General features: G+C 36.3%; 1 protein-coding gene across 3 annotated transcripts in view; it reads left to right on the plus strand.

Annotated features, from left to right (window-relative positions):
• TTC6 (tetratricopeptide repeat domain 6) overlaps positions 1-26,384 on the plus strand; it is a 208,137-nt gene that overhangs the window by 84,927 nt on the left and 96,826 nt on the right. For all 3 annotated transcript variants that reach the window (XM_045450746.1, XM_045450747.1, XM_045450748.1), the window contains one exon: positions 12,984-13,125. In XM_045450746.1, coding sequence (XP_045306702.1) covers positions 12,984-13,125 — 142 coding nt within the window. The remainder of the gene's footprint in view (positions 1-12,983; positions 13,126-26,384) is intronic.

Below are 26,384 nucleotides of genomic sequence, written 5' to 3' on the forward strand. Positions count from 1 at the left end.
ACTGGTAATTTTCTTTTAAAGTAGATTTAAACTGTCAAATTCTACGTTTGAGGTTTAGATTTTGATGACACGATTCTGTTTTTAGACACTAGAGAGGAGCAGGTTTTGTCCTTTTCCATTCCTTCCCAGCACGTACACAGTCTAGGATAGTGTCTTCATTTCCTACTATTATTAACATGAACTGTGGCCCATGATAAGGTAGCCTTAGTTTAGTGGCATCTAGTTACCAAAGAGTGTCACATACCTTATATTATTTGTTCTTCATAACAACTCTGTGGAGTACAGATGTGAAAATTGAGGTTCATAAAAATCAAGCAACTCTTCCAGGCTTACACAGTTAAGAAAATCATAGATTTGGATTCAAAGTCCGTCTTTTAGATTTCACACCATCATTGGGAATACTTGAGTCCAGGGATTATGTTCAAAAGTCATTGCCTCTGGAGTTTCTTCCATTTCTCTGTGTGTCTCATTTTCCTTTGGCATCTGAGTATTCTTTTGCGGATAGGACGTAATTTATAGCATCCTCAAAAGAGAGGAGAAAAGGGAAGGAAGCTCACGTGTGTTTAGCAGAAACCACATTCCTAGTACTGTGTGATATACTTTGCATCTTTCCTTTTTAAATCTTCAACTGTAAGCAGTCATCATTTCCATTTTATTATTGAAGAAGCTTAGGCTCCATAATATCTGTTTGCTTGCCAAAGATCTTATCTCTAAATAATGATAAGAATCCAGATGTGTCTTAGTTTTTCTCAAAATTTTTTATGATCAACCATTTAACGAAGGCTTTTTCACTTTTTCTCTCCCAATTGCCTTTCCCCCTTACATTTTAATACCCTGGATATACTGTGCATCTCATGGTCATGTGTGTGTGTGTGTGTGTGTGTGTGTGTGCGCGCGCGCGTGTGCACATACGCACATGCCATATACATAAAAAGAGTAAGCTTTCATCATCTCCCTCCCCAGGCACCAACATTCACCCCTTTGGGATTGGTATCACCTGCCCATTGAGAATGCATATTTGTTAAGTCTCTTGCCTTTCATAAGAGCTGGTAGGAATCCTGAAAAATCACCTACTGCATGTTTAAGAATATTCAAAACATTAAATATTAAGTTAAATTTAAATAGAGACATTTTAATATTATATTTTAAGTATTTTAGACCTGTGAGAATATTTTATTTTGTTTTATTTTTTTTTTGAGAATATTTTAAAAGACCATTTTTAATTACACAAACTATCACAGAATTATTAGTAACTTCTCAACTCTTTTCATGGTGTATTCTGAGCTCATTTCCTCAAACTTGACTTATAGTGATAATTGTTAATACTTTTACTGCATTCTTTCAAGCTTTAAAATCATCTGAGGGCACATGAGTGGCTCAGTCATTGAGCATCTGACTTCTGCTTAGGTCATGATCTCATGGTTCGTGAGTTCAAGCCCCATGTCTGGTTTTTAGCTGACAGCAAGCACAGAGCCTGGTTTAAATTCTCTGTCTCCCTCTCTCTCTGCCCCTCCCCTGCTCATGCTCTCTCTCTTTTAAAAATAAATAAACATCTGGTTTCCCTGTGTTTAGTAATCACAATGAAATTCAATTTGAATTCCTAAAAGAGGGCCATTCTCATGTTTATTTTCTAGTTAGGCAAAAATGTTTTTCAAAGATTTATTTGCTACTCACAATCTTAAACACCTGTCTTTTAGTTTTATCAGGTAAGTGTTTTGAAATTTTTGAAACAAATTATATGTGAAAAACCTTGGAAATTTCCAAATGGTTCCAGTTTCTCTGGTAGAAAATAACAGTTCTGCAGTGTAGTCTTTGGAAAGCCTAAAGCTGAAAGTGGAAAATAAAGGTATAACCATAATCTAGTAGTCATGAACCCACTGTTTTGAGTCATTTCCATTAGCACTGTAGCTAAGCATCATTTTGAGGTGTCACAGCTTCTAGTAGTCATGTAAAGTGTTAAAAATACTGGTATCTTTCGAATTCTAAAAATTTTTTTTCTTCAAGTAGATCTTGCTTTCTCCAAGAGAGTCAATAAATGTTCTATTTGAGGATGATAATTCTTGGCAATTTGTTCCTAAGTACCAAATAAGAAGTTAATTTAAGCACTGAATATTTAATTCTCTGGCATCCATCTCTTGAGGATTACCTTGCTAAACACAGCTTAACCTTTTCAAAATATATCTGTCTGCTGAGCCTACAAGTTCAGAGAAATGTATAATTTTTTCTGCACTAATAAGTGTTCTCAAGAAAGGTAATTGTAAACACAAAATGAATACCCTTTCATTTGGTGGCTTTTGCTTTTTCTGTGAGATGAACAGTTAACTATGAAGCCTAACAGTATTTGTGGTTATGTAATTTTAATGCTTTCCCAATTCTCCATATAGTAATTGTTACTTGTGGCAAACACCAAGGATATTTTAATGGACTAGATAGGTACATACTTAAGTTTATTCAAAATAGCAATATATTGCTCAAACTTATGTTTATTTTGCTAAACAGCAATTTTGTTGAGAACTATAAAAATGTTTCATATGAATTATAATTTTGCTTTTAAAGTTTCTGTATTTTAAAGAGAAGTTTATAGTTGTTTTGTTAGAATTCTTAGCATGGAATTTTAGATTTGGTGTTTTAAAATAAGGTAAATCATTAAAAGTGTTTAAACACTTAGATTAAGTTAACAGTTTGGTGAATAGCCCTCTAACATCTCCTGCATGTGCATGTGTTTAAACCATGTATGACATTCTATAGACTGATTTTTCACTCAGGGTTGTGTGTGAACATTTAAATATTTTCATATTATTCACTAACTTAACGAAGCTGCAATGTAAGAAGATTTCAAGTGTGGAATTATTAAACTTTTTGCTTTAAAAATTTTTTTTAATGTTTATTTTTGGGGGAGAGAGAGAGACCCCGCGCAAGTGGGTGAGGGGCAGAGAGAGAGAGAGAGAGCAAGACAGGATCCCAAGCAGGCTCCGCACTGTCAGCACAGAGCCTGACGCGGAGCTCGAACCCATGAACCACCAGATCATGACCTGAGCTGGTCAGATGCTTAACCAACTGAGCCACCCAGACTCCCCTTGCTCTAAAATTTTTGATGCATATTGCCAGACTTCTTTCCAGAAAAATTATTCAGACTTATACTCTACCAACAATTTATCATGTCCATTTCCTTTTACCCTTATCAAATAACTAATTGTCAATCTGCTTCATTTTTTCCTAATCTGATGAGGAAACATATCTTTTTATTACTATATATTTTTTCACTTTATTTATTTTTATTTTTTTATTGTTTAAATTTTTTTTTTCAACGTTTATTTATTTTTGGGACAGAGAGAGACAGAGCATGAACGGGGGAGGGGCAGAGAGAGAGGGAGACACAGAATCGGAAACAGGCTCCAGGCTCCGAGCAATCAGCCCAGAGCCCGACGCGGGGCTCGAACTCACGGACCGCGAGATCGTGACCTGGCTGAAGTCGGACGCTTAACCCACTGCGCCACCCAGGGGCCCCTGTATTTTTTCACTTTAAATGATGGTGATGTCTTTTGGTTATTCTCCTTTTGAGAATTATCAATTCATATTCTGTTGGGTCATCATTCATCTCATTCATTTATAAGTGATCTTTTTATATTAAAGATTTTAATTATTTGTTATATATAGTAGACATTTTCTTTTACTTTGTTGTTTGCTTTCTACCTTTGTTATGGTGTTTTATGCTCTCCAGAAGTTTTAATTTTTATGTAGTAAAAACTAGCAGTCATTCTCTATGCGTTCTAGTCTTGGTTTCATTCTTAGAAACGGCTTTTCTACACTTACACTTAAATGTATTTTCTCATATTTTCTTCTATCATTTTATAGCTTACTTTGATCCATCTGTAATTAACTTGATGAGAAGAATAAGCATTATTCCTCCCCCCACCAAGTGACTAGTCAATTGCATAATATCATTTTTGTCAATAAATCCTCTTTCCTCACTATTTTGAAATGGCAGCTTCTCATTCCTTAAATTCCAATGTGTTATTGAGTCTATTTATGGACTTATGTCCTATTTTACTGACTTGTCTATGTAAAATTGCTTGTGTATTTTGTTGATCCAGCATCAATAAAGAGAGAGTTGGCAAAAAATGCTGTCTTACAAACATTGGCTGACCTTCTCAAGTCAGGTTCACCTTACAGCCAGCTTCCTGGTGGGAAGCAGTGCTTAGGCTATAGATCCCAGACCTAACTCTCCACTTGGCTTCATGTTACAAAAGAAATTCTTAATCGCATTTTGATAAAATGTGGACAGACTGTTAGCTCCATATGTTAAAATAGTGGCAACTGCAATAATTGGAAAACCAAAGGTTAAGTGTCAGAATTTAATGTTTAATTTCAAAATAATTAAACAAAATAATTCCTCTTATTTATTATTGTTATAAAATAACAATAAAAACACAATACTTTAGTAAATGTGAAAAATATGCAAGAAAATGCAAAAAACCCTACGATTATTCAAAATCTTGCTATCCAGGGATAATACTATTTACATTCTTAAATACATGATTCCAGACTTTTCTGTATGAAAATAAGTAAGATAGAACAAAACTGGGATAATGCTGTGTACGTTTTGTGACCTGATTTTTTTTTTTTTTCAACGTTTATTTATTTTTGGGACAGAGAGAGACAGAGCATGAACGGGGGAGGGGCAGAGAGAGAGGGAGACACAGAATCGGAAACAGGCTCCAGGCTCTGAGCCATCAGCCCAGAGCCCGACGCGGGGCTCGAACTCACGGACCGCGAGATCGTGACCTGGCTGAAGTCGGACGCTTAACCGACTGCGCCACCCAGGCGCCCCATGACCTGATTTTTTTTAACTGTGTTGTAATTATCTTTCCATGTCAAGATATATGGATCTGACTAATCACTTAAATCAATCAGCATATATTTTTTGTGTACCTACTGTGTGGCAGGCATAGAGTTAGGCCCTAGGGAAGCATCTGCTAACAAGAGAGATAATCCCTGCTCACAGGGAATATGGAGATTGGCAAAGAAGAAAGGTGGTAAATTACTTATCGTGAATGGGATAATTAATACGCAGAAGTGCAGGGTGCTGTGGAAACTGGAAGATTTCCTGATCATCTTGGGAGGTTTGAGGAATTGATACTTAAATTGCAGACTGAGAGTGAATCAACATCACTTGGGAACTTGTTAAAAAAGCAGATGATTTGAAGGCATATTGAAGTTTGAGAGTCAGCTGTGGACAGTTGGAACTCATCTAAGAATTGGAAAGAAGTCCAGCATTGGAGAACGGGAGGAGCAGTGATGCAGTGGAGGTTGAGTGAAGGCATGAATCAGATCATGTAGGGTTTTACAGATTCTCTGTAGGTGTGTGAGGGCATGTATATGAGGCTTTGGGGGAGAGATGCTTATTCACAGTGTATCGGGAAGCCATTGATAGAGTTTTTTGAGGAAGAAGGACATGATCAGATTTGTTGTAAGATATCACAGTCCTCATTTTGACTTTTTAGTAGCATTTGGCACAGTTGCATTAACTCTTCCTTAAAACCCTTTAATTTCTTGACCTTTGGGACTATACTCTTTTCTGGTTCTCTTTCTGTCTCCCTGGCTATACCTTCTCAAGTCTCCTTTGCTGGTGTCTCCTTATCTTTTGATTTCAAAACATTGGGGTGCCCAAACTTATACTGGCACCTCTTTTCTCCCATACTTACCAAAGTGATCTTATTCAAGACCGTGGCTTTAAATGTCATCTATATGCTGATGACTGTAATTTACTAAAATACATGCAGAAGGATGTTCATTGTCCTTATAATAACTAAAAACTGGAAATAACTTAAGTGCTTATCAATAGAATATTTTTTTATGGTGCATCCAGTGATGGGATGCATTGCAATCATGACTAAGAACGAGGTAGTGCTCTGTGCACTGAAAGAAGATAGAAGTAAATAAACAGATATGTGATTATATACACATTTTTGTGTATGTGTGGAAGAAAATTCAAGAAATTGTTAACTGTAGTCCTTTTGTTTTCATTATAGATTGTACACTAAATCCATAAAAAGTAAAACTACACTTTGTCCTATTTTTTGCTTTATTTATATGGTGTATGTTTGCCCTTTTATTTTTAACCTTAGTAGTTGTGTTGCTTGTAGATTGCATAGACTAGAATATTTTTTAAGCCAATCAATTTTTTTCTTATAACAGGTTGGATCACCCCATATGCATTTATTGCCATTATCAGTTATACTGGGTATTATTTTTGTCATCTTTGTATTCTCTCTTGTTTTAGTTCTTTGCTGTTTCCTATAATCTGTCATATTTGCTGACATTTATCTATGTATTTATTGTTTGTATCATCTGATATCTGATGTTATGAAATAAAAACTGAAAGCAGCCTGTTTTTATTTTATTTGCAAGTAATCTGTTTCTTCTCTACTCCTCCTGGATGCGTATAGGACTTTAAGTTTTGCCTTAAATAATGTCACTAGAACATGTTTGGGAATAGATTGCTTTTTAAAAAAAAAAGATAGAGTTTAAAAGTTTTTAAAGATTTATTTATTTATTTTGAGAGAGAAAGAGTGCTTGCATGAGCCCAAGCAGGGAAGGGGCAGAAAGAAAAGAGAGAGAGAGAGAGAGAGAGAGAGAGAGAGAGAGAGAAAATCCCAGGCAGGCTCTGTGTTCCATGCTGAATTCCATGACTGTGAGATCATGAATTGGATGCTTAACTGACTGAACCACCCAGGTGTCCCTAGAATACTATGTTTAGATCTTAAGTAGGAGCACCAGAAGATGCAAGTTTATATTACTAATTTAGTCATTCAGAATCCTGAAAGGTGTTGGGGGTGGGGTGGATTCGGTTATGAGAATTTTGCCTTTACACATTTTCTCTGTGATTGTTAAGACTATTATACCAGAAGCAGACCTTTTCCAGTGTTTATTCTATATGATAAAGATTATTCTAGGGGCGCCTGGGTGGCTCAGTCAGTTAAGGATCCGACTTTGGCTCAGGTCATGATCTCATGGTTCATGAGTTCAAGCCCTGTGTTGGGCTCTGTGCTGACCGTTCAGAGCCTGGAGCCTGCTTTGGATTCTGTGTCTCCCTGGTTCTCTCTGCCCTTCCCCCGACTTGCACTGTCTCTCTCTCTTAAAAATAAATAAACATAAAAAATTTTAAAAATATTATTCTAGGCCTTTTTTTTTTCTGTGCATGCACTTACATATACATTTTACAAAAATGACATTAAGGGTGTTGTTTTCGTAGTTTATATTCCTTTGAAGATTTTTACTTTAAAACTGAAATACAGGCACATGGGTAATTATTTTGACTTACTATCTCTACTACCTATAGTTGGCAAATCAGCTATATAAAGTGCACTTGCATTTTAAAGATTTTATCTGAATCTTCTGAATATTTTGCTGATATTTGAATATGAAAATGGAAAATTATGTATTTTCTTCCCAAGTGAAGAAAATGTAGTTCAAAGTAGGTGTAAGTGACTAGTCCATGTGTATAGGGCTGGTAAAAGCTAAGATTCATTATATTCCATTATATTCCACTGTTTTGTGAACTTGTGAAGACCCTCTCGTTTTTTTCTTTTCATGCTTCATTCTGAATACTTGTTCTCATCTTGTTTTCAGAACCAATTTTGATGTAAGCTAGGAAGAATCTGAGGAGCTCTAGTCGAATAATTTGAGATATGCATATTTTATTTACCGTTGTGTTTTGTTATTTGATCCATTGTGACCCAGTATTGGAAGCAGGGCTTCTGCTTCTATTGGGTTGGAAGTTCTTATAGTGCTTGTTCCCTCTTAAGAACTGAAATCTTGTTTCTGAGTACTAGGCCAGGGCTGGGACCTTGCTAAATATGGTAGACTTCCCTGATATTAATTACTTATTTACTTGTAGCTTGCACTGAATACTGCCTGGTTTTGTTTTCCCCATTACTGGTTTCTCCCTACTAGAATGAACCATCATCCCTTGCTAGAACTTTCTGATACTACTTCTAGTGCACCACCACCTGTGGTCTGTCATACTACATTTGGAATATTGTGTTTTATCTTCTGCTGTATGTTACTTTCCACCGTGGGTATCTGGAACTGACTTTCCCCCACTATTCCCCATTTCCTGCATTGTCTTCCATTCCTTAATGGTTAAATCTAATCCTGGCCCTACCCACATACCTTACTTAGCTTGTTCCTTGGTACATACTCCAGGCAGTGACCCAAGATATTATGCCAAAGCACATAAGACTTAATCCCTGTCTGAGGTCTAGATGGGCATATGTCACAAAAGTACATGTTTTAGAGCCATAAGAGGATCTTATCCTTCTTTTAGCCTAACCTTCTCATATTTATGGATGAGGAAACTGAGGGTAAATTTTGCAGTCCAAATCACAGTTGGTGACAGAGTTAGAAGTAGAATCAATAGTAACCTCAGTTAGATTTCCATTGTATCCATTTTTAACAAATACCCCTTATACCTAAGGAAGACTTCAGCATATTTAAAAAATACAGATTGGAATGACAGAAGTCATCTTACTATGCACTATAAAAGTTTAATAAGCTATTAGATTAGTGTATTTTTTATTTTATATAGATATATAAAAATAGGAATTACTTGGACATTTATCTGATTTCATAACCGTCAATATGTGAAAGCTGAATTTTTTTAAAGCAAAGCAATATCATTCCACCAGATGTCACTGTTTGCATGTAACAATGAAGTTACAATGATTAAAAATAAAATCCCCCACTTCCCTAATCATATTTTGTTAAAAAATAAAATCTACATAGTTATACTCTTATTCTCCTTTAGACTTATCATTTTATTAAGATTATGGTTCCCTCAATTTTTAAAAAGTGTTCAAAGTGTTCATTACCTCTGCTACAGATTTTGAAGACTATAGTAAAGAAAATTATTTGTAATCTTCAAGAAGATGAACTCTTAAAGTCTTTTCTAGATCTAGGAGTTTGCTTTTCAAATAACATTCTTTGTAAGTTACTATTTTCTAAATTGTAGATTGTGACCTAATAAGGGGTTGTGAAATCATTTCAGTGGCTTGTGACAAGTACTTTAAAAATGTTGTGTGGAATATAATACTCTATTGCCTGTATTTTTGTGACACAACTTTTGCACATGAGTACTCTGAAAATATCCCTGTACACCTCTTCTTTGAGTTGTATAAAAGCAACTGTGAGCATCATCCTGTGAAGCCTTTAACAGGTTTTGTACCCCAACAAGCAAGATTTTAAGTTCAGTAAGGAAGGGAAAGCAAAGATGTGACGGGGGAACTTCTCTGTTAGAGTCACATCCAAGAAGAAGGGAGAGTGCTGGAGGGAGAACCCTTCTTTATGCTTCATAGGATAGAGCTCATGTTCTCTTTTATGTGACTTGTAGAATATGTATGCAGAGAGTTTTTTAAAAAGTGTTCACAGGTTAGAGCAAATGTTTTCTAAACTTCTTTGATAGCAACCTACAATAAGAAATATATGTTATATCTCTGGCCCATGGGGGACAAGTAAAGAAACTTAACTCACTCTGAGAGAGGTGGGCATGTTTCCTTCATTTAATATCCTCAATGATAATAGCAATAATAATTGAATATCAGCCACTTACTAATTACTTAATAATTGAACATGTACAATGTGACATTTCTCACATATATTATTTCTAAGCATTAGACCCTGAAAGACCTGATCACTGTTGCTATAGATAGATGGAGAAACTGAGACCTAGGAAGGAGAAGTGACCTACCCCACATGTGAATTAGAATCTCTAGAGGAGGGATCTGGGAAGCTATAGTTTTGACAAGCTCCCAGGATATTCTTAGAATCAGGCTGTTTTAGGAAAGATTGTAGTACATCACTGGTTTTCAGTGTATATCAGAATCATCTGCAGGGCTGGTTAAAACAGATGACTGAGTCCTACCCTGAGATTCTGATTCATTAGGTATAATGGGCAGCCAAGAACTTGCATTTTCTAGCAAGTTTGTATGTGATTTTAATGATGCTGCGTTAGGGAACACACTTTGAGAACCACTGCAAGACATCATGCTGACCTGTGATTCTCAGTTCCCTGGGATAGAGTCTGGGACTGGGAACTCACAGAGGCTGTGAGACTTTTCTTGCTGAGCCAAAATACAATATGTATTCAGTATGTACTACATTTGCATCACAGAAGATAGGAAATGAATAAGAATCAGTTTTCTCTTCAAACCAGTCTATATCTACTGTGAAAAAGATACATAGAATAAAAAATAGCATATTCTACAATGAAAGATCTGATCAAATGCAGCAGAAAAACTAGGGAAGCAAAGATGAATTTTGACTGGGCAGAGGGGGATTTATAAACGTTTCATGAGGGAGCTGCAATCTGCAAGCCTTCTTTTCATTATTTTCATAGCCATACTGTATTGTAATCTGGTTCGCCTCTCTTCCCTATTGTCCCTAAGTAATCTCAGCACCTCAGGCACCTTCTGCATAGTGAATGTAGGTTGGGCCAGGAGTTAGGGGAGGGCAGTAGGATTGGCAAGTAGATGGCATACAGACTGTGGAGGACCCTGAATGCAAAGCCCGGGAGCTTGGGTTTATACAGTGTATATAGTCATTAAAGTATTTGGAAAGGGGGTGAGTGATGACATCTCTGGCACGGTATATAGTATGGATTGGAGGAGGGAAGGTCTAGAGGTAAGGGGCCAGCAAAGATGATATCGTAGGACTCAGATGAGAGAAAATGCAGTGGACAGGAGAGACACCATGGAAGAAGGAGCAGAACCAGTGATTACTGCTGGAAGTGATGGAGAGATTGGATATGAAGAGATTTTCAATCCGAAATGGTGTTTTCCAAACAGGAGAATGAACTCTAGAAAGGATTAGCTCTTCTCTCTGGATATAAAGAAGGAAGAAGGGGAAGTCTGGGGAAAATTTTCAAAGTAATTGATTACTCTTTGTCCTGTAGGAACACTTGCTAATCTTGGGTAGCCTTTCACTAAGGTCCTCTATACATGTCTGCCAACACTATGCACTCCAATGACTTCTTTCATTTTTCTTCCCACCAACCACAGTGTCAGCTTCATTAGTGCACATTTGGAATGTGAAAAGACAGTAAGTTGGGAATTACTCTTACTACCTTGGTTTTGGCTTAGAGCTAGATAAAAATACAGCAGTGCCTCAAGGTAGCTTCTTATGTCATGCCTGTCCTTCATGATCTTAGAAATACTGACTTCGATATATGTAGTCTCTTGGCTCACTATTGCAGCCAGTAGACTTCACCCTGTTCTTTGTTTTTCCTATACATACCATTCAGGATTCAGTTGACGAAAACAGAAATATTTTTTAGCTATTTTAGGCAAAGAGGGAGTTAGTAATGAGAATTTGATGCTTATAAAACCAATGGAAAGATTGGGAAAGTGGGCTGTAGGCAGGGAGGGTTTCTAGAGATGACACACAGCATGCTTAAATGTCTGCCAAGGAAGCTGCTGCTTCTAGCATAGTCAGGAAGGTAGTAAATCTGGAAGCCAGTACTGGCAACATACCACCCTAGCTATGATTCAGGGATCTGGTGGCCTCTATTGTTACAGCTTTAGACTCTGAAACCACAGTATGTCTGTTTGATATGCTCGCTGCTCACTGCCTCTCCCCCCCCAAAAAAGAAAAGCAACCTACAAAAGGACTACTATTAACTGAAACACTGCTACAGTAGAACTCGATGTTGCCATGTGACTGTTTGCTAACAAAAACATCAGAACTTTCTGCTTTCCAAATTGTATGCTGAGTGCATCTCATTAGTGGATCCTAACTCACATCTAGGACACTGGCTGCAAGAGAGTTTTACTTCTTCATCCTCAGTAGTTCAGGAAAGCACATTAGAAGGAGGATAATTGGGTGTTGAGTGGCCGTCTACTATATTCACCATATTGGCAGTTGAACTTTATCTTCTCTTTGAATTCAAATATTTGACTAGTTGGGATAGGAGGCTTTTCTCCATGACTCTACTTTGGCAAGCCCTATTTCCATGAGCCTAACTTTGGGTGGACCTGTTTTTTTTAAGAGCTGGTATGATAGAATATGAAGGTTTCAGCATATTATTAAGTAACTAAAGTGAGTTGGGTGGTTTGTGAACTTTTAGTCTTCACATTTGATGACTCATAAAGTGATTGCCTATTCACATAAGGGTATATCAAAAAGTGGAACACTGGCTTCCGTGTGAAATTGATATAGCTATAGTCTGTGCAGGCTCATTTTATATCCTTTTATAATTCTTTTACAGTAATTATAAAAATTAGTACAAATTAATACCAAATTTAATACAAAATTAATGTATTTTAAAGCAGTTCATAAATTAGTCATTAATGACATATCTTGCCTTCAAATTTTCATTTAGCTTATGTCTTTGGCTTAATTAAGACTTTTGTTTATAATTTTTATATTATAATTTTTTGTATTATAATTTTTGTTTATATTTTTTGTATAATTTTATATAATTTATATATATATATATATATGTGTATATATATATATATATATATATATAGTTTGTAGCCTAGAAAGGAAGATAAATGCCATAGATTTTTTGTTCATCTTGGCAAGATGTGAATCAAGAAGAGAAAACTTTAATGTGAGAAGGCAGTTCTTCTTGGGCTGACACTTTACTTCACTCTAAGAAATGAGACCATTTCCTGTGGGCTTTGAGTGGGGAGCAGGTTAACCATCAGAAGGTAGAGACCTTTTTACCTCTTTTGTAATCAGACTTTTACAGGATGAATTTGTTATTCTAATGTAGTAAAACCATCATGAAGGTTACTATTAAAATGTATGCAGAACCACAGAAAAATTATTTTGAATTATTTCCCATTTCAGACTGTCTGACTTCTGCACAATTTCTGCTTATTACAGATATCAAATGTCGGTGTGTTTATTTCAGCAGAGATATGAAATGAGTCTCATCAGTGACTTAACAAACCAATGTATTGTTTTTTATCATACTGTAGAATATTGCAAGGAAATCCTGTTGTGGGTGATAATCAAGAATATGTTGCCATCCTTCCAACACCACCAGTGATACTACCTGATTTGGCACAAGGAACTAGACAGCGTGCTCAGAAACCACACCTACAACTCTTGGGAGAGGAAGTAAGAGCTTAATAGTACTTTTCTCTACCTCACAGCTCTTGAACCTTTTGGTTTCAGGACCCTTTTTGTAATCTTAAGAATTTTTGAGGACCTCAATAATTATTTATGTAGGTTATATCTATTGACATTTACAGTTGTTGGGAATTGGGGCACCTGGGTGGCTCAGTCGGTTCAGTGTCCAACTTCAGCTCAGGCCATGATCCCACAGTTCATGAGTTCCAGCCCCACATTGGACTGTCAGTGCAGAGCCCACTTCGGATCCTCTGTGTCCGCCCCCTCCCATGTCCCTCCCTTGCTCGCTCTCTCTCTCTCTCTCAAAAATAAATAAACTTAAAAAACAAACAAACAAACAAACAACAAATGTTGGGAATTAGAACTGAGAAAATGCTAAATGTTTATTTTTTATTTATTAAAAATAACACAATAGGGCACTTGGGTGGCTCAGGTGGTTAACTGTCCGACTTCAGCTCAGGTCATGATCTCACAGTTCATGAGTTTGAGCCCCATGCCAGCTCTGTGCTGACAGCTCAGAGCCTGGAGCTTGCTTCTGATTCTGTGTCTTTCTCTCTCTGCTCCTCCCCCACTTGCATTCTGTCTCTCAAAAATGAATAAACATTTAAAAAAATAACACTAATAAAGTAATATGTTAACATAAAATGCATTTTTATGAAAAATAATTATATTTTTGAAAACAAAATTTTAATGAGAAAACTAGGGTTGGCTTACATGTTTTGCAATCTTTAATGTGTAGCTTGCTGGAAGATGGCTGGATTCTCATGACTGCTTCTGCATTCAGTTTTGTGGTAGGTTGTTTTGGTTGAAATATATGAGGAAAATTCTGGTCTCACATAGATAGGTAGTTGGAAAATATTACTTTAACATACTTTTAACATAATAATGGATATTTTCCTTTGTTAATATGCCAAAACTTAACAAGTGGTAGTTTCTTGGAAGTTGTTGCAAGATTTATACTTCTGGGGAAGATGGTGAAAAAGTATTTTTACTCTTCCCTATTCTTCCTGCTAAGTACAATTAAAAATGCTGGATGTTACAAACATAAAAGAGTCTTGAAAAGTGGAAAACAGGGGCGCCCGGGGGGCTCAGTCGGTTAAGCATCTGACTTCTGCTCAGGTCATTATCTTACGGTTCATGAGATCGAGCCCCGTGTCAGTGCTGACAGCATGGAGCCCGGAGCCTACTTTGGATTCTGTGTCTCCGTCTCTCTTTACTCCTCCCTCACTTACAGTCTCTCTCTCTCTCTCTCTCTCTCTCTCTCTCTCAAAAATAAACATTAAAAAAAAGAAAAATGGAGAACAAAGCACATTAATTAGAAATGTTGGCATCCAAGAAATGACATGGCTGTGAGTTAGTTCCTTGGGTTTTCTTTTTTGCTTCATATATACTAGACTTGGAGTTGAAAAAGCTGTTAATATAGAAGCAAAGATAGGCAAAGGCAAAAAAAGCCTCAACAAAAACCTGCTCTCTTTAGCCAAAGAATCAGGAAAGGGGCAGCCTAGCAGGACAGAAAAGTTTTAGACAGTAACTGCTCTATTCCAGTTAAACACCGAAGGAAAAACAGTGGCCCTACCCCTCACCATCAAAAGCCTATTGGGAAATTGAAACTTAACTCTTGATAAGAGTTAATGAGGTACTCTTCCACCCCTGCCAGGGTCATATCAACGAAGACTGCATGTGGAGCTGGGACTTTAATCTTAACAGAGTGTTAAAGAGATCCCCTTCCTTGTTGTCAGTTGAAACCACATGGGGATCTTGGACTTCTATCCCCAAGTATCAGTAATGACCACACCTCCCCTTCCCCACTTTGATGGTATCAGAGGAAGCCCAGTGGAGGGTCACCTAAAACAGAAAGGGTAAATAAATAAGATCAAGAGTCAATAACATTTTTCATAGAAATAGAATAAACAGTCCTGAAATATGTATGGAACCACAAAAGATACTGAATGGCCAAAGCAATCTTGAAAAAGAACAAAGCTGGAGACATCATGCTTCCTGATTTAAAACTATATTATAAAGTTATAGTAATCAAAACAGTATGGTAATGTGGTGCCTGCATGGCTCAGTTGGTTAAACGTTGGACTTCAGCTCAGGTCATGATCTCATGGTTTATGAATTTGAGCCCCATATAGGGCTCTGCACTGACAGTGTGGAGTCTGCTTGTGATTCTCTCTCTCTCCTTCTCCCTCTTTCTCTGTCCCTCCCCTACTCTCTCTCTTTCTTTCTCTCTCTCAAAGTAATAAATAAAACAAAAACAAAAAACAATATGATGTTTCCATAAAAAGAGACACATAGATCAATGGAGCAGAATAGAGAGCCTAGAAATAAATCTACACATACATGGTCAATTAATTTATGACAAAGGAGCCAAGAATATACAGTGGGGAAAGGACAAGCTCTTCAATAAATGATGTTGAGAAAATTGGACAGCCACATGCAAAAGAATGAAACTGGACCACTATCTTATACCATACACAAAACTTAACTAAAAATGGTTTAATTACTTGAGTGTAAAATCTGAAACCATAAAACTCCTCGAAGAAAATAGGTGGTAATCTCCTTAATATTGGTCTTGGCAAAGATTCTTTGGATTTAGCATCAAAAGCAAAGGCACCAGAAGCAAAAGTGAGTAAGTAGGAGTATATAAAACTAAAAAGCTTCTGCAAAGCAAAGGAAACTATCAACAAAATGAAAAGGCAGCTTACAGACTGGGAGAATATATTTGCAAATAATATATATGATAAGGTGTTAATATCCAAAATATATGAAGAACTCATACAACTCAAAGGCAAAAAAACAATCCAATTAAAAAATGGGCAGAGGATCTGAATAGAGATTTTTTCAGAAAAGATACAGATGGCCTACAGTTACATGAAAAGATGCTCAAGATCACTAATCACCAGGGAAATGAAAATCAAAACCACAATGAAATATCACCTCACACCTTTTAGAGTGGCTATCATCAAAAGGACAAGAAATAACAAGTGTTGATGAAGATATGAAGAATAGGGAATTCTTGTACTCTGTTAGTAGGAATGTAAGTTGGTGTAGCCACTGTGGAAAACAAGTTCCTTAAAAAATTAAAAATAGGACTACCACATGATCCAACAATCCCACTTCTAGACATTTGTCCAAAGAAAATTAAAACACTAAGTTGAAAAGATACATGCAACCCCCCATGTTTCTTGCAACACTATTTATAATAGCAAAAAATATGGAAGCAATGTAAGTGTCCACTGATGGATGAATGTGAAAGAAAATGTGACACACACACACACACACACACACACACACAATCACATACACAGGAGTATTCAACCATGAAAAAGAATGAAATCTTGCCATTTGTGACAACATGGATGGACCTTGAAGGCATTTTGCTAAGTGAAATAAACCATATAGAGGAAGACAAATGATCTTGCTTCTATGTAGAATCTAACCCCCTCCCAAACTCCAAAAAACCAAGCTCATAGATACAGAGAACAGATTGGTGGTTGCCAAAGGTGAGGGGTGGGGAGGTGGGTGAAATGGGTGAAGGGAATCAAAAGCTACAAATTACTAGTTTTAAGATAAATAAATCATGGGGATGTAATGTACAGCATGAAGACTATAGTTAATTATACTGGATTGCATATTTGAAAGCTGCTGAGAGAGTAGATCTTAAAAGTTTCTTTTTTTTTTTTTTAATTTTTTTTTCAACGTTTATTTATTTTTGGGACAGAGAGAGACAGAGCATGAACGGGGGAGGGGCAGAGAGAGAGGGAGACACAGAATCGGAAACAGGCTCCAGGCTCCGAGCAATCAGCCCAGAGCCCGACGCGGGGCTCGAACTCACGGACCGCGAGATCGTGACCTGGCTGAAGTCGGACGCTTAACCGACTGCGCCACCCAGGCGCCCCTAAAAGTTTCTTTTTATAAGAAAAGAAATTCTGTAACTATATATAGTGATGAATGTTAACCTGACTTATTGTGGTGATCATTTTGCAACATATACAAATATTGAATCATTATATTATACACCTGAAAATAATATAATGTTATATGTCAATTATATCTCAATTATAAAAATAAAGAGAAAGGAAATAGAAGTCTTAGGAAAGAAATTGAAAATATAGGGGAGAAACAGAAAACATTTTAGAATTAAAAACATAATAACTGAAATAAAAAGCTTAGTGGATGGGCTCAAAAGTAGAGTGGCAGAGACAGGAATCAGTGAAGTTGAAGATAGAACAATAGAATTTATCCAGTCTGAACAACAAAGAGAAATAAACTGAAAAAAATAGACTTGTGGGAACAGGTCCCTTGACCTGTGGGAATATTACCAAAGATCTAACATTTGTGTTGTTGCAGTCCTGCAAGGAGAAGAAAAAGAAGAGATAGAGGTGACTGAAAATGTGTAAGAAGAAATGATGGCTGAAAAACTCTGAATTTGGAAAAATACAAACATATTTAGGAACCTGAGCAAACCCCAAGCAGGAAAAATCTAAAGAAATTTGTACTAAGTCACATAATACTCAAACTTATGAGAAGTAATGACATAGAAAAAAACCTTGAAAGAACCAAGAGAGAAACAGTATGTTACCTATAGGAGAAAAACAATTTGAATGGCAGTGGATTTCTCATCAGAAACTATTGAAGCCAGAAATCAGTCCTGTTTCTGGAGAAAATATCCTTTGGGAATAGAAGGGAATCCAGATATTTTCAGACGAAAGGAAACAGAGAATTTGTTGCTGGCAGATTTGCCCTAAAAAAATGACTAAAGGAAGTTCTCTAAATAGGAAAAAAATGATGAAAAGAAGAATCTTGGAGTATCTAGAAGGAACAAAAACATTTAAAGCAAAAATATGAGTAAATGCATTAGTTTCCTTCTCCTTTTGAGTATTCTAAATTATGTTTGTCAGTTGAAACAAAAATTATGTTATTAAATGTATACGGAGGAAATGTTTAAAATAATTATATTATAAATGGGGAAGGGTAAGGAGACATAAAGGGAGGCAAGGTTTCATATTACTCAAACTGGTAAAATGATGACATTTGTAGACTTTGATAAGTTATTTTTACATAATGTAATTCCTAGAACAAAACTAAAAAGCTATAGAAAGAGATACACTCAAAAACACCATAGATAAATAAAAGTGGAATTTAAAACTATATCCAGGCAATAGGAAGGCAGGAAAAAGAAAACAGAAAAACAAAAAATACCAGATAGAGCAAACAAAACAAAAAAATGAAATGGCAGACTATATCCATAAGTTATATGTAAATTGTCTAAATACACCAATTATGTGACAGAGATTGTAGAGTAGATTAAAAGAACATGACTCAGTATATAGTGTCTACGAGTAACTGACTTCAGTTATGATGATATGGGAAGGTTGAAAGCAAAAGGGTAAAAAAAGGTATAGCATGCAAACATAAGACAAAAAAAAGCAGGTTATTAATATTATTATTAATATCATTAATATCAGAAAAAGTAGACTCAAGCGAAGGAAGTTATCAGAGACAGAGAGGGGCATTATACTGTGATAAAAGTGCCAACCTACCAGGAAGACATGGCAGTCTTAAGAAGTATGTGCACCAAAGAACAGACCTACAAAATATGTGCAGCAAAAACTGAATGAGAAATGGGATATTCCACATTTACAGTTGGAGAGTTCAACATCCCTCTGTAAGTAATTAATAAAACATTTGGAGAGAAAATCTGCAAGGATGTAGAAGAACTCAAAAACTCCATTAACCGATAGAATCTAGTTGAAATTATATATGATTACACCCAACAAAAACAGAATACACATTTTTTTCAAGTTCCCATAGGACATATACCAAGACAGAGCAAATCCATAATGGAATCAACTTAGAGATCAATAACAAAGATAACAGAAAAATATCCAAATAGTTAGAAGCTAAACAATAAAGTTATAAGTAATTGTGGCTTAACAAGAAAGTCTCAACAGATAGAAAACCATATAGAAAATCAATTGAACAGAATTACACTGAACATATATCAGAATGTGTGGCACACAGTTAAAGCACTGCTGAAAGGGAAATTTATAGCACTATGCTTACCGTAGAAAAGACAAGGTATTGGGGCGCCTGGGTGGCTCAGTCGGTTAAGCGTCTGACTTCAGCTCAGGTCATGATCTCACAGTCTGTGGGTTCGAGCCCCACATCAGGCTCTGTGCTGACAGCTCAGAGCCTAGAGCCTGCTTCCGATTCTGTGTCTCCCTCTCTCTCTGCTCCTCCCCTGGAGGAGCATGCTCTGTCTCTCTCTGTCACAAAAATAAATAAAAACATTTTAAAAAATAAAAAAAAAAAGAAAAGACAAAGTATCAATAAATAATTTTAAAACATTTTTGAGTTTTATTTGTTTATTTTGAGAGGGAGATGGAGAGAAAGCATACATGAGCAGGTGAGGAGCAGAGAGAGAGAAGGGGAGAGAGAATCTCAAGCAGGCTCCACATGGTTAGCAGAGAACCTTATGTGGGGCTCGAACCTGGGAACCAAGATCATGACCAAGTCAAAACCAAGAGTCATCTGCTCAAGCGACTGAGCTACTCAGGTGCCCCTCAATAAATAATTTAAGCTTCTACCTCAGAAACCTAAAAAAAGAGGAGCAAAATAAAAAGTAAGCAAAGGGGAGGAATAATAAAGGGAAGAAATCAGTAAAATTGAAAACAGAAAATATAGAGAAAATCAATGCAACAAAATCTAATTCTTTGAAAAGATCAGTAAAATTGATCTCTAACAAGACTGACAAGAAAAAAAAGAAAGGACACAAGTTAACCGATATTAGAAATGAAATGCGAGATGTCCCTAAAGATCTTTCAGATGTCAAAAGAATAAGGGAACACTATGAGTGACTCTACACATATAAATTTGACAACTTAGATGAAATGGAGCAGTTCCTCAGAAAACAAAGCTGCCACAGCTCACTCATTATGAAGTAGATAATTTGAATAGCCTTGTAACTATTAAGGAAATTGAATTATTAAAAATGTGTTTTTGTTTGAGTATAGTTGACATACAATGTTACATTACTTTCAGGTATATAATATAGTGGTTCAGCTTCTTTAACCTTTATGCTGTATGCATAGTGCATATATATGCATAGCTGCAAGTGCAGCTACCTTCTCTCACCATATAACACTATTCCAGTATCATTGACTGTATTCCCTACACTGTATTTTTCATTCCCATGACTTATTCACTCCATAATAAGAAGCTGTATCTCCTAATACACTTCACCCATTTTTGCCCGTTCTCCACCTTCCTTCCCTCTGGCAACAATCAGTTGGTTCTCTATATTTATAGGTCTGATTCTGCTTTTTGTTTATTCATTTCATTTTTTATATTCCACATGTGAGTGAAATCATATGGTATTTGTCTTTCTCGGTCTGACTTATTTCACTTAGAATAATACCCTCTAGGCTCATTCATGTCACAAATGGCACCATCTTATCCTTTTCTATGGCTGTGTAATATTCCAGTGTGTGTGTGTGTGTGTGTGTGTGTGTGTGTGTGTGTGTGTGTGTGTTTACATACTACATCTTCCTTATCCATTCATCTATTGATAGACACTTAGGTTGCTTCCTAAGTAAATAATGCTGCAACAACCATAGGGGTGCCACACATCTTTTCAAATTTGTGTTTCATTTTCTTCAGATGAATACCCAGTAGTGGAATTATTGGATCATATGGAATTTCTATTTTTAATTTTTTGAGGAACCTCCATACAGTTTTCCAGTGGCTGCGCCGGTTTACATTTCCACCAACGGTGCACAAGGGTTCCTTTCTCTCCACATCCTCGTCAGCACTTGTTATTTTTTAGTCTTTTTTATTTTAGCCATTCTGACAGGTGTAAGGTGATATCTTGTGATTTTGATTTTCATTTCCACTAATGAGTGGTGATGTTGAGCATCTTTTTATGTATCTGTTGGCCATCTGTATGCCTTCTTTGGAAAAATGCCTACTCAGGTCTTCTGCCCAGGTTTTTGGAGTATTTTTTAAAGTTTATTTATTTTGAGAGAGAGAGAGAGTGCACAAGTGCGCACAAGTGAGGGAGGGGCAGAGAGAGAAGGAGACAGAGAATCTTAAGTAGGTTCCATGCTGTCAGTGCAGACCCTTATGTGGGGCTTGAATTCATGAACAGTGAGATCATGACCTGAGCCAAGATAATGATTCGGTCGCTTAATGGACTGAGCCACCGAGGTGCCTCTGCACCCAATTTTTTTTAATTAGATTTTTTTTGTGTGTGTGTTGAATTGTATAAGTTCTTTATATGTTTTGGTATTAGCCCCTTATCAAATATATAATTTGCAAATATTTTCTCCCATTCAGTAGGCTGCCTTTTCATTTTGTTGATGGTTTCCTTTGCTGAGCAAAAGCTTTTTATTTTGATGTAGTCCTAATAATTTATTTTTGCTTTAATTTCCCTTGTCTTAGGAGACATATCTAGAAAAATGTTACTGTAGGGCTTACATTTAGATCTTTTTCCATTTTGAGTTTATTTTTGTATATGGTGTTAGAAAGTGGTCCAGTTTTCCCCAGCATCGTTTATTGAAGAGACTTTCCTCCATTGTACATTCCTGCTTCCTTTGCCATAGATTAATTGGCTATGTATGTGTGGGTTTATTTCTGGGCTCTCTATTCTGTTCTCTTGAGCCATGTGTCATACTGTTTTGATTACTCCAGCTTTGTAGTATATTTTGAAATCAGGAGTTGTGACACCTTCAGCTTTGTTCTTTTTTCTCAAGATTGCTTTGGCTATTCAGGCTCTTTACTGGTTTCATACAAATTTTAGTATTATTTGTTCAAGTTCTGTGAAAAATGCTGTTGGTATTTTGATAGGGATTGCACTGAATTATTGCTTTGGGGAATATGGACATTTTAACGATATTAATTCTTCCAATCCATGACCATGAAATATCTTTTTATTTGTTTGTGTCATCTTCAATATCTTTAATCAGTGTTTTATAGTTTTCAGACTACATATCTTTCACCTCCTTGGTTAAGTTTATTCCTAGGTAAGTATTTTATTATTTTTGATACAATCGTAAATGAAATTATTTTCTTAATATCTCTTTCTGCTACTTCGTTATTAGTGTATAGAAACTCAACCAATTTCTGGGTGCTAATTTTGTATCATGCAACTTTACTGAATCCATTTATTCTAGTATTTTTTTTGGTGGAGTCTTTATGGAGGAAATTGAATTCTTAATTTAAAAAAATCTCTCAACCCTCTGGAAAACATTTCAGCAGTCTTTTTTTTTTTTTTAACATGCAACTACCAGTCAGCAATAAAAGGGATGAACTCTTGATGTATGCAACTATGAGGATGAATCTTCAGAGAATTATGCTAAAAAAGCATTTTTAAAAGATTACATACCTTATGGTTTCCTTACATAACATTCTTGAAGTGACAAAATTATAGGAATGGAAGACAGATTAGTGGTATCTAGGGTTTAAGCATGGGGGGTGGGATGAGTGTGTCTATAAAAGGACAACATGAGGGATCCTGTGGTAATGAAAATGTTCTGTATTTTGACTGTATTAATGTTAATATTTGTTTGTGATATTGTACTATAGTCTTGCAAGATGTTACCTTTGAGGGAAACTAGTATAGATGGGATCTCTCATTATTTAATATTTCTTAAAACTGAATGTGAATCTATAATTATCTCAAAAATAAAGAAGTTCAATAAAAAATTGTGATTATTAGACCACAACAAACAATTAAGCTTAGTTATTAATATTGAATGATAATTTGTGTAGCTGAAAGAAAATGTATTAAATGATAATTCCTACAGCTAAAAATTTTTGTTGCAAATGAAAGCAGAAACCATATCAATGACTTTTTCATACCTTGATACATTAAAATCTATTGGTTTTTTGTACTTGCAATGTATTTTTTTTACCCATTTGTTATTTTGTAACATTGTACCTTGGTTATTTGGAAAATATTGTTCATCAAGTTATGTAGATCTTCAAAAGTTGATACATTTCACTATAATATCAAAATACCGTATTTTTAATATTATCAGAAAAAGGTTTTAGCATTGTGTTAGAAGGTGGAGGAGGGACAGCAAAGTATCGTCCAGACTGAGAAGGCACTTTATGACTGAAAAAGGAAGCAAACCACTCCATACCATTTATAGTTTTATTCAGGGTAAGTTACTGACAAGGGGGATTGGGCAGACAAACTACTCAGGTACTACGCAGCTATTCTCTGTCCAATCTGGACCCTAATCTTTAGCTTTTATAGAGTGAGGGGCATTGTGGTGAGGTTAAAAGGTAGTTATCAAAAGTGGTGGCATCTGTGCACCAGTCAGCTCTACTGGTTGCCAAAAGCGGAGCCTTCTGTGAACCACTTTAAGGAAGATCAGAATGAGCCTTCCCACATTCCTGTCAGCGTATACATCAACCTCCATGGGGTCTGCCATGTGGCACTGAGGGAGGTCATTGCACAGGCATGGACAAGGTGGAGGGCCAAAGATGGAGTCAGTGTGGTCAGCAGTCTTCTACATTGGGAACCTGACAGGCTCATGGTGAGGGGCACAAATTTTCCAAAATTCTAATTTTGGCTGAATGCTTAAATTGTTTCATTGGCACAGACACTATAAGTGGTTTTATTTGAAATGACAGGATTTCTTCATTTAGTTTCAAGAAAATGCTTGCCACATATCCAAGTCTGAATGACCAGTTTGATGTGTGTCTTGTCAAGTGAAAATGGTGGCAGGTTCAGTTCACAACTCTAACAATAGCACGTGTTTTTCCTCAAATCCACCATTCTGCGGCCACCGAAACACTTTATGTGTAATTCTCATTTAGTCACATTGATGTGTGCTTACAAAATAAAGATGTGTTCTTAACAATTTTTCCTGCCTTCTGGTGTGCATTTTTAAGGTGCTGCTGCCTTGATTCATGGTAAGGTGCCATCAGTTTTACTCAATGTTTTTTTTTTTTTGTTTGTTTTGCACCATCAGTGCAAATTTCAACACAGAGAAAAAGGCAAGTAGCCTCTTAATATTATTGAGGAAATAGTTTTCAGGTGTGGAAAGGTATTGAAAAGGTCTTGAAAAGACCCTCGAAAAGATCTTGAGCTCTTCAGAGTCTCAGACCACATTTTGAAAAGTCTCGTTCATCCTTATGTTTCACTTCTCTGAAGCTTGACTCATCCCTGGGAACTAATTTGCATGTCTCTCTCCCTTAGTGAACAGAATATTCTGACCTTGGCTCTTCAGTGTGAACAGGAGTTATTGTATGGGGTTGTAATGTACATAGTAACCACAGGGGCTGTGCAGGTGCTATTACACTTAATCAGCCTGGTTGCTTAATAGTAATTAACTTTGCTGTGCAATCCCTGTCTTCCTGTTGAGTACTAGCAGCCACCAACCCTGTCATTTCTAACTATTTTCCTAATTCTTCTCTTAGAAAGTTCTGAGCATTGCAGGGGAAATCAGTTTACCATGATGAGTGTTTCTTTACCAGTTTAATTTGATAAATTCTCTCCTGAAGGTGCACCTGTGCTTTTCCTTAATAGCAAAGTGCTGTTGCTTGGTGATAGATTTTCCTCTCTTCCCTCTTTGAGTGTCATATCTTGCTTACTTCTAGGGGAATAATTTTATTCTGGATGCTTAAGCTGCTGGAAGTCTATCTACTACACAGAAGGAATTACTGTATTGTATGTATCCTATCATTTGAATGCCTGAAATCTTCTTAATTTCTAGTTGATCTTTGGAAGAAGAGTTGTCAGATGATTTTGGAAGATTTTATTCATCTTTTAGCAAGGACTTCCTGGTTGTAGGTCTGTACAGCATAAAGTGACATAATGTGCCCAGCAAAACAGAGGATGAGTGAGATAGAAACTTAATTTCGAATTCCTATGGTGGACAAATTAACCTGGCACCTGCAAAATCTGCTTTTCTCTACTCGGTTGGTATAGGAAATGCAATCAAGTATATGGAGTAGTTGAAGTATATCTGACTGGAAATAAAGTGGTCAAGACTCAGTGTCACCTTATAATTGTGGATCTTTATGTACTGTGTTTGGGTCTTTATATATTATTCTAAAAGGTCTGTGTAACACCCACCCTGTAGGAGATATCACTATTAAGGTTTCATAGTCAATGCTGCGGTGACGCTTGCAAGTTGATGCTCTAACATTATTTGAGGTCATTTTTCTGGTGAAAAATCTTCTTTGGGAAAATGAATAGTCCAATTAAGTATTATTAAAAGTCAATGGAAACATTAAAGAAAACATAATCACCAATAATACCATGCATTCAAACAGCTATTTATTTTTAAAAATCTTACCACATTTTCTTAAAGGTTTTGTCATGAATGTCTGATTAATTTTTATGCCTGCACTATTTTTTGAGATAAATTTTTTTGTTTGATTTAATATTTAATTATTTATTTATAATAAACTTTATTTTGTAGAATTGTTTCAGAGTACAGAAAAATTGCAAAGACGGTATGGAGGTTTCCCACATATTACACATCCTGTTTCCCCCATTATTAATATGATAATAGTGGGTTAATAGTGGCCCCAAAGAAATATGTCCAAGGCCTAACCCACAATACCTGTGAATGTGACCTTATTTGGAAATAGGATCTTTGCAAATATAATTCAGAATCTTGGGGTGAATTCTGGATTTAGGGTGGGCCCTAAATCCAATAGGACAGGGTCGTTATAAGAGGAAAATCCCTTTGACCACACAGACACACAGGAAGGCCATTTGACGGTAGAGGTAGAGATTGGAAGGATGCATCTGCAAGCTAAGAAATGCCCCGGACTGATGGCAACCACCAGAAGTTCGGAAGAGGCAAGGAAGGATTCTTCCCGAGAGCCTTCCAAGGGAGCCTGGAAAATACCCACACCTTGATTTTGGACTTCTAGTCTCCAGAACAGTGAGAGAACACATTTCTGTTACTTTAAACCACCAGTGGTAATTTGTTATGGCAGTGTCAGCAAACTAATACAGCTTACAGTTCCATGAACTAGTATTTATACATTGTTATTAACTAAGGCCCATATTTTATTCAGACTTCTTTAGTTTTTATGTAATGTTAATTTTCTGTTCCAGGATACCATCCAGGATACCTCAATATATTTAGTTGTCATATTTGTTAGTTTGCTCTTGGCTGTGGCAGTTTCTAAGATTTTGGGGGAGTAGTAGTCAGGTATTTTGTAGAATGTCCCCCCATTGGGATTTGCCTGGTGTGATTTTGGAAGGAAGACAACCA

The sequence above is a fragment of the Leopardus geoffroyi genome, chromosome B3 (assembly GCF_018350155.1).
Source record: "Leopardus geoffroyi isolate Oge1 chromosome B3, O.geoffroyi_Oge1_pat1.0, whole genome shotgun sequence".
In the NCBI taxonomy this organism is placed as follows: domain Eukaryota; kingdom Metazoa; phylum Chordata; class Mammalia; order Carnivora; family Felidae; genus Leopardus; species Leopardus geoffroyi.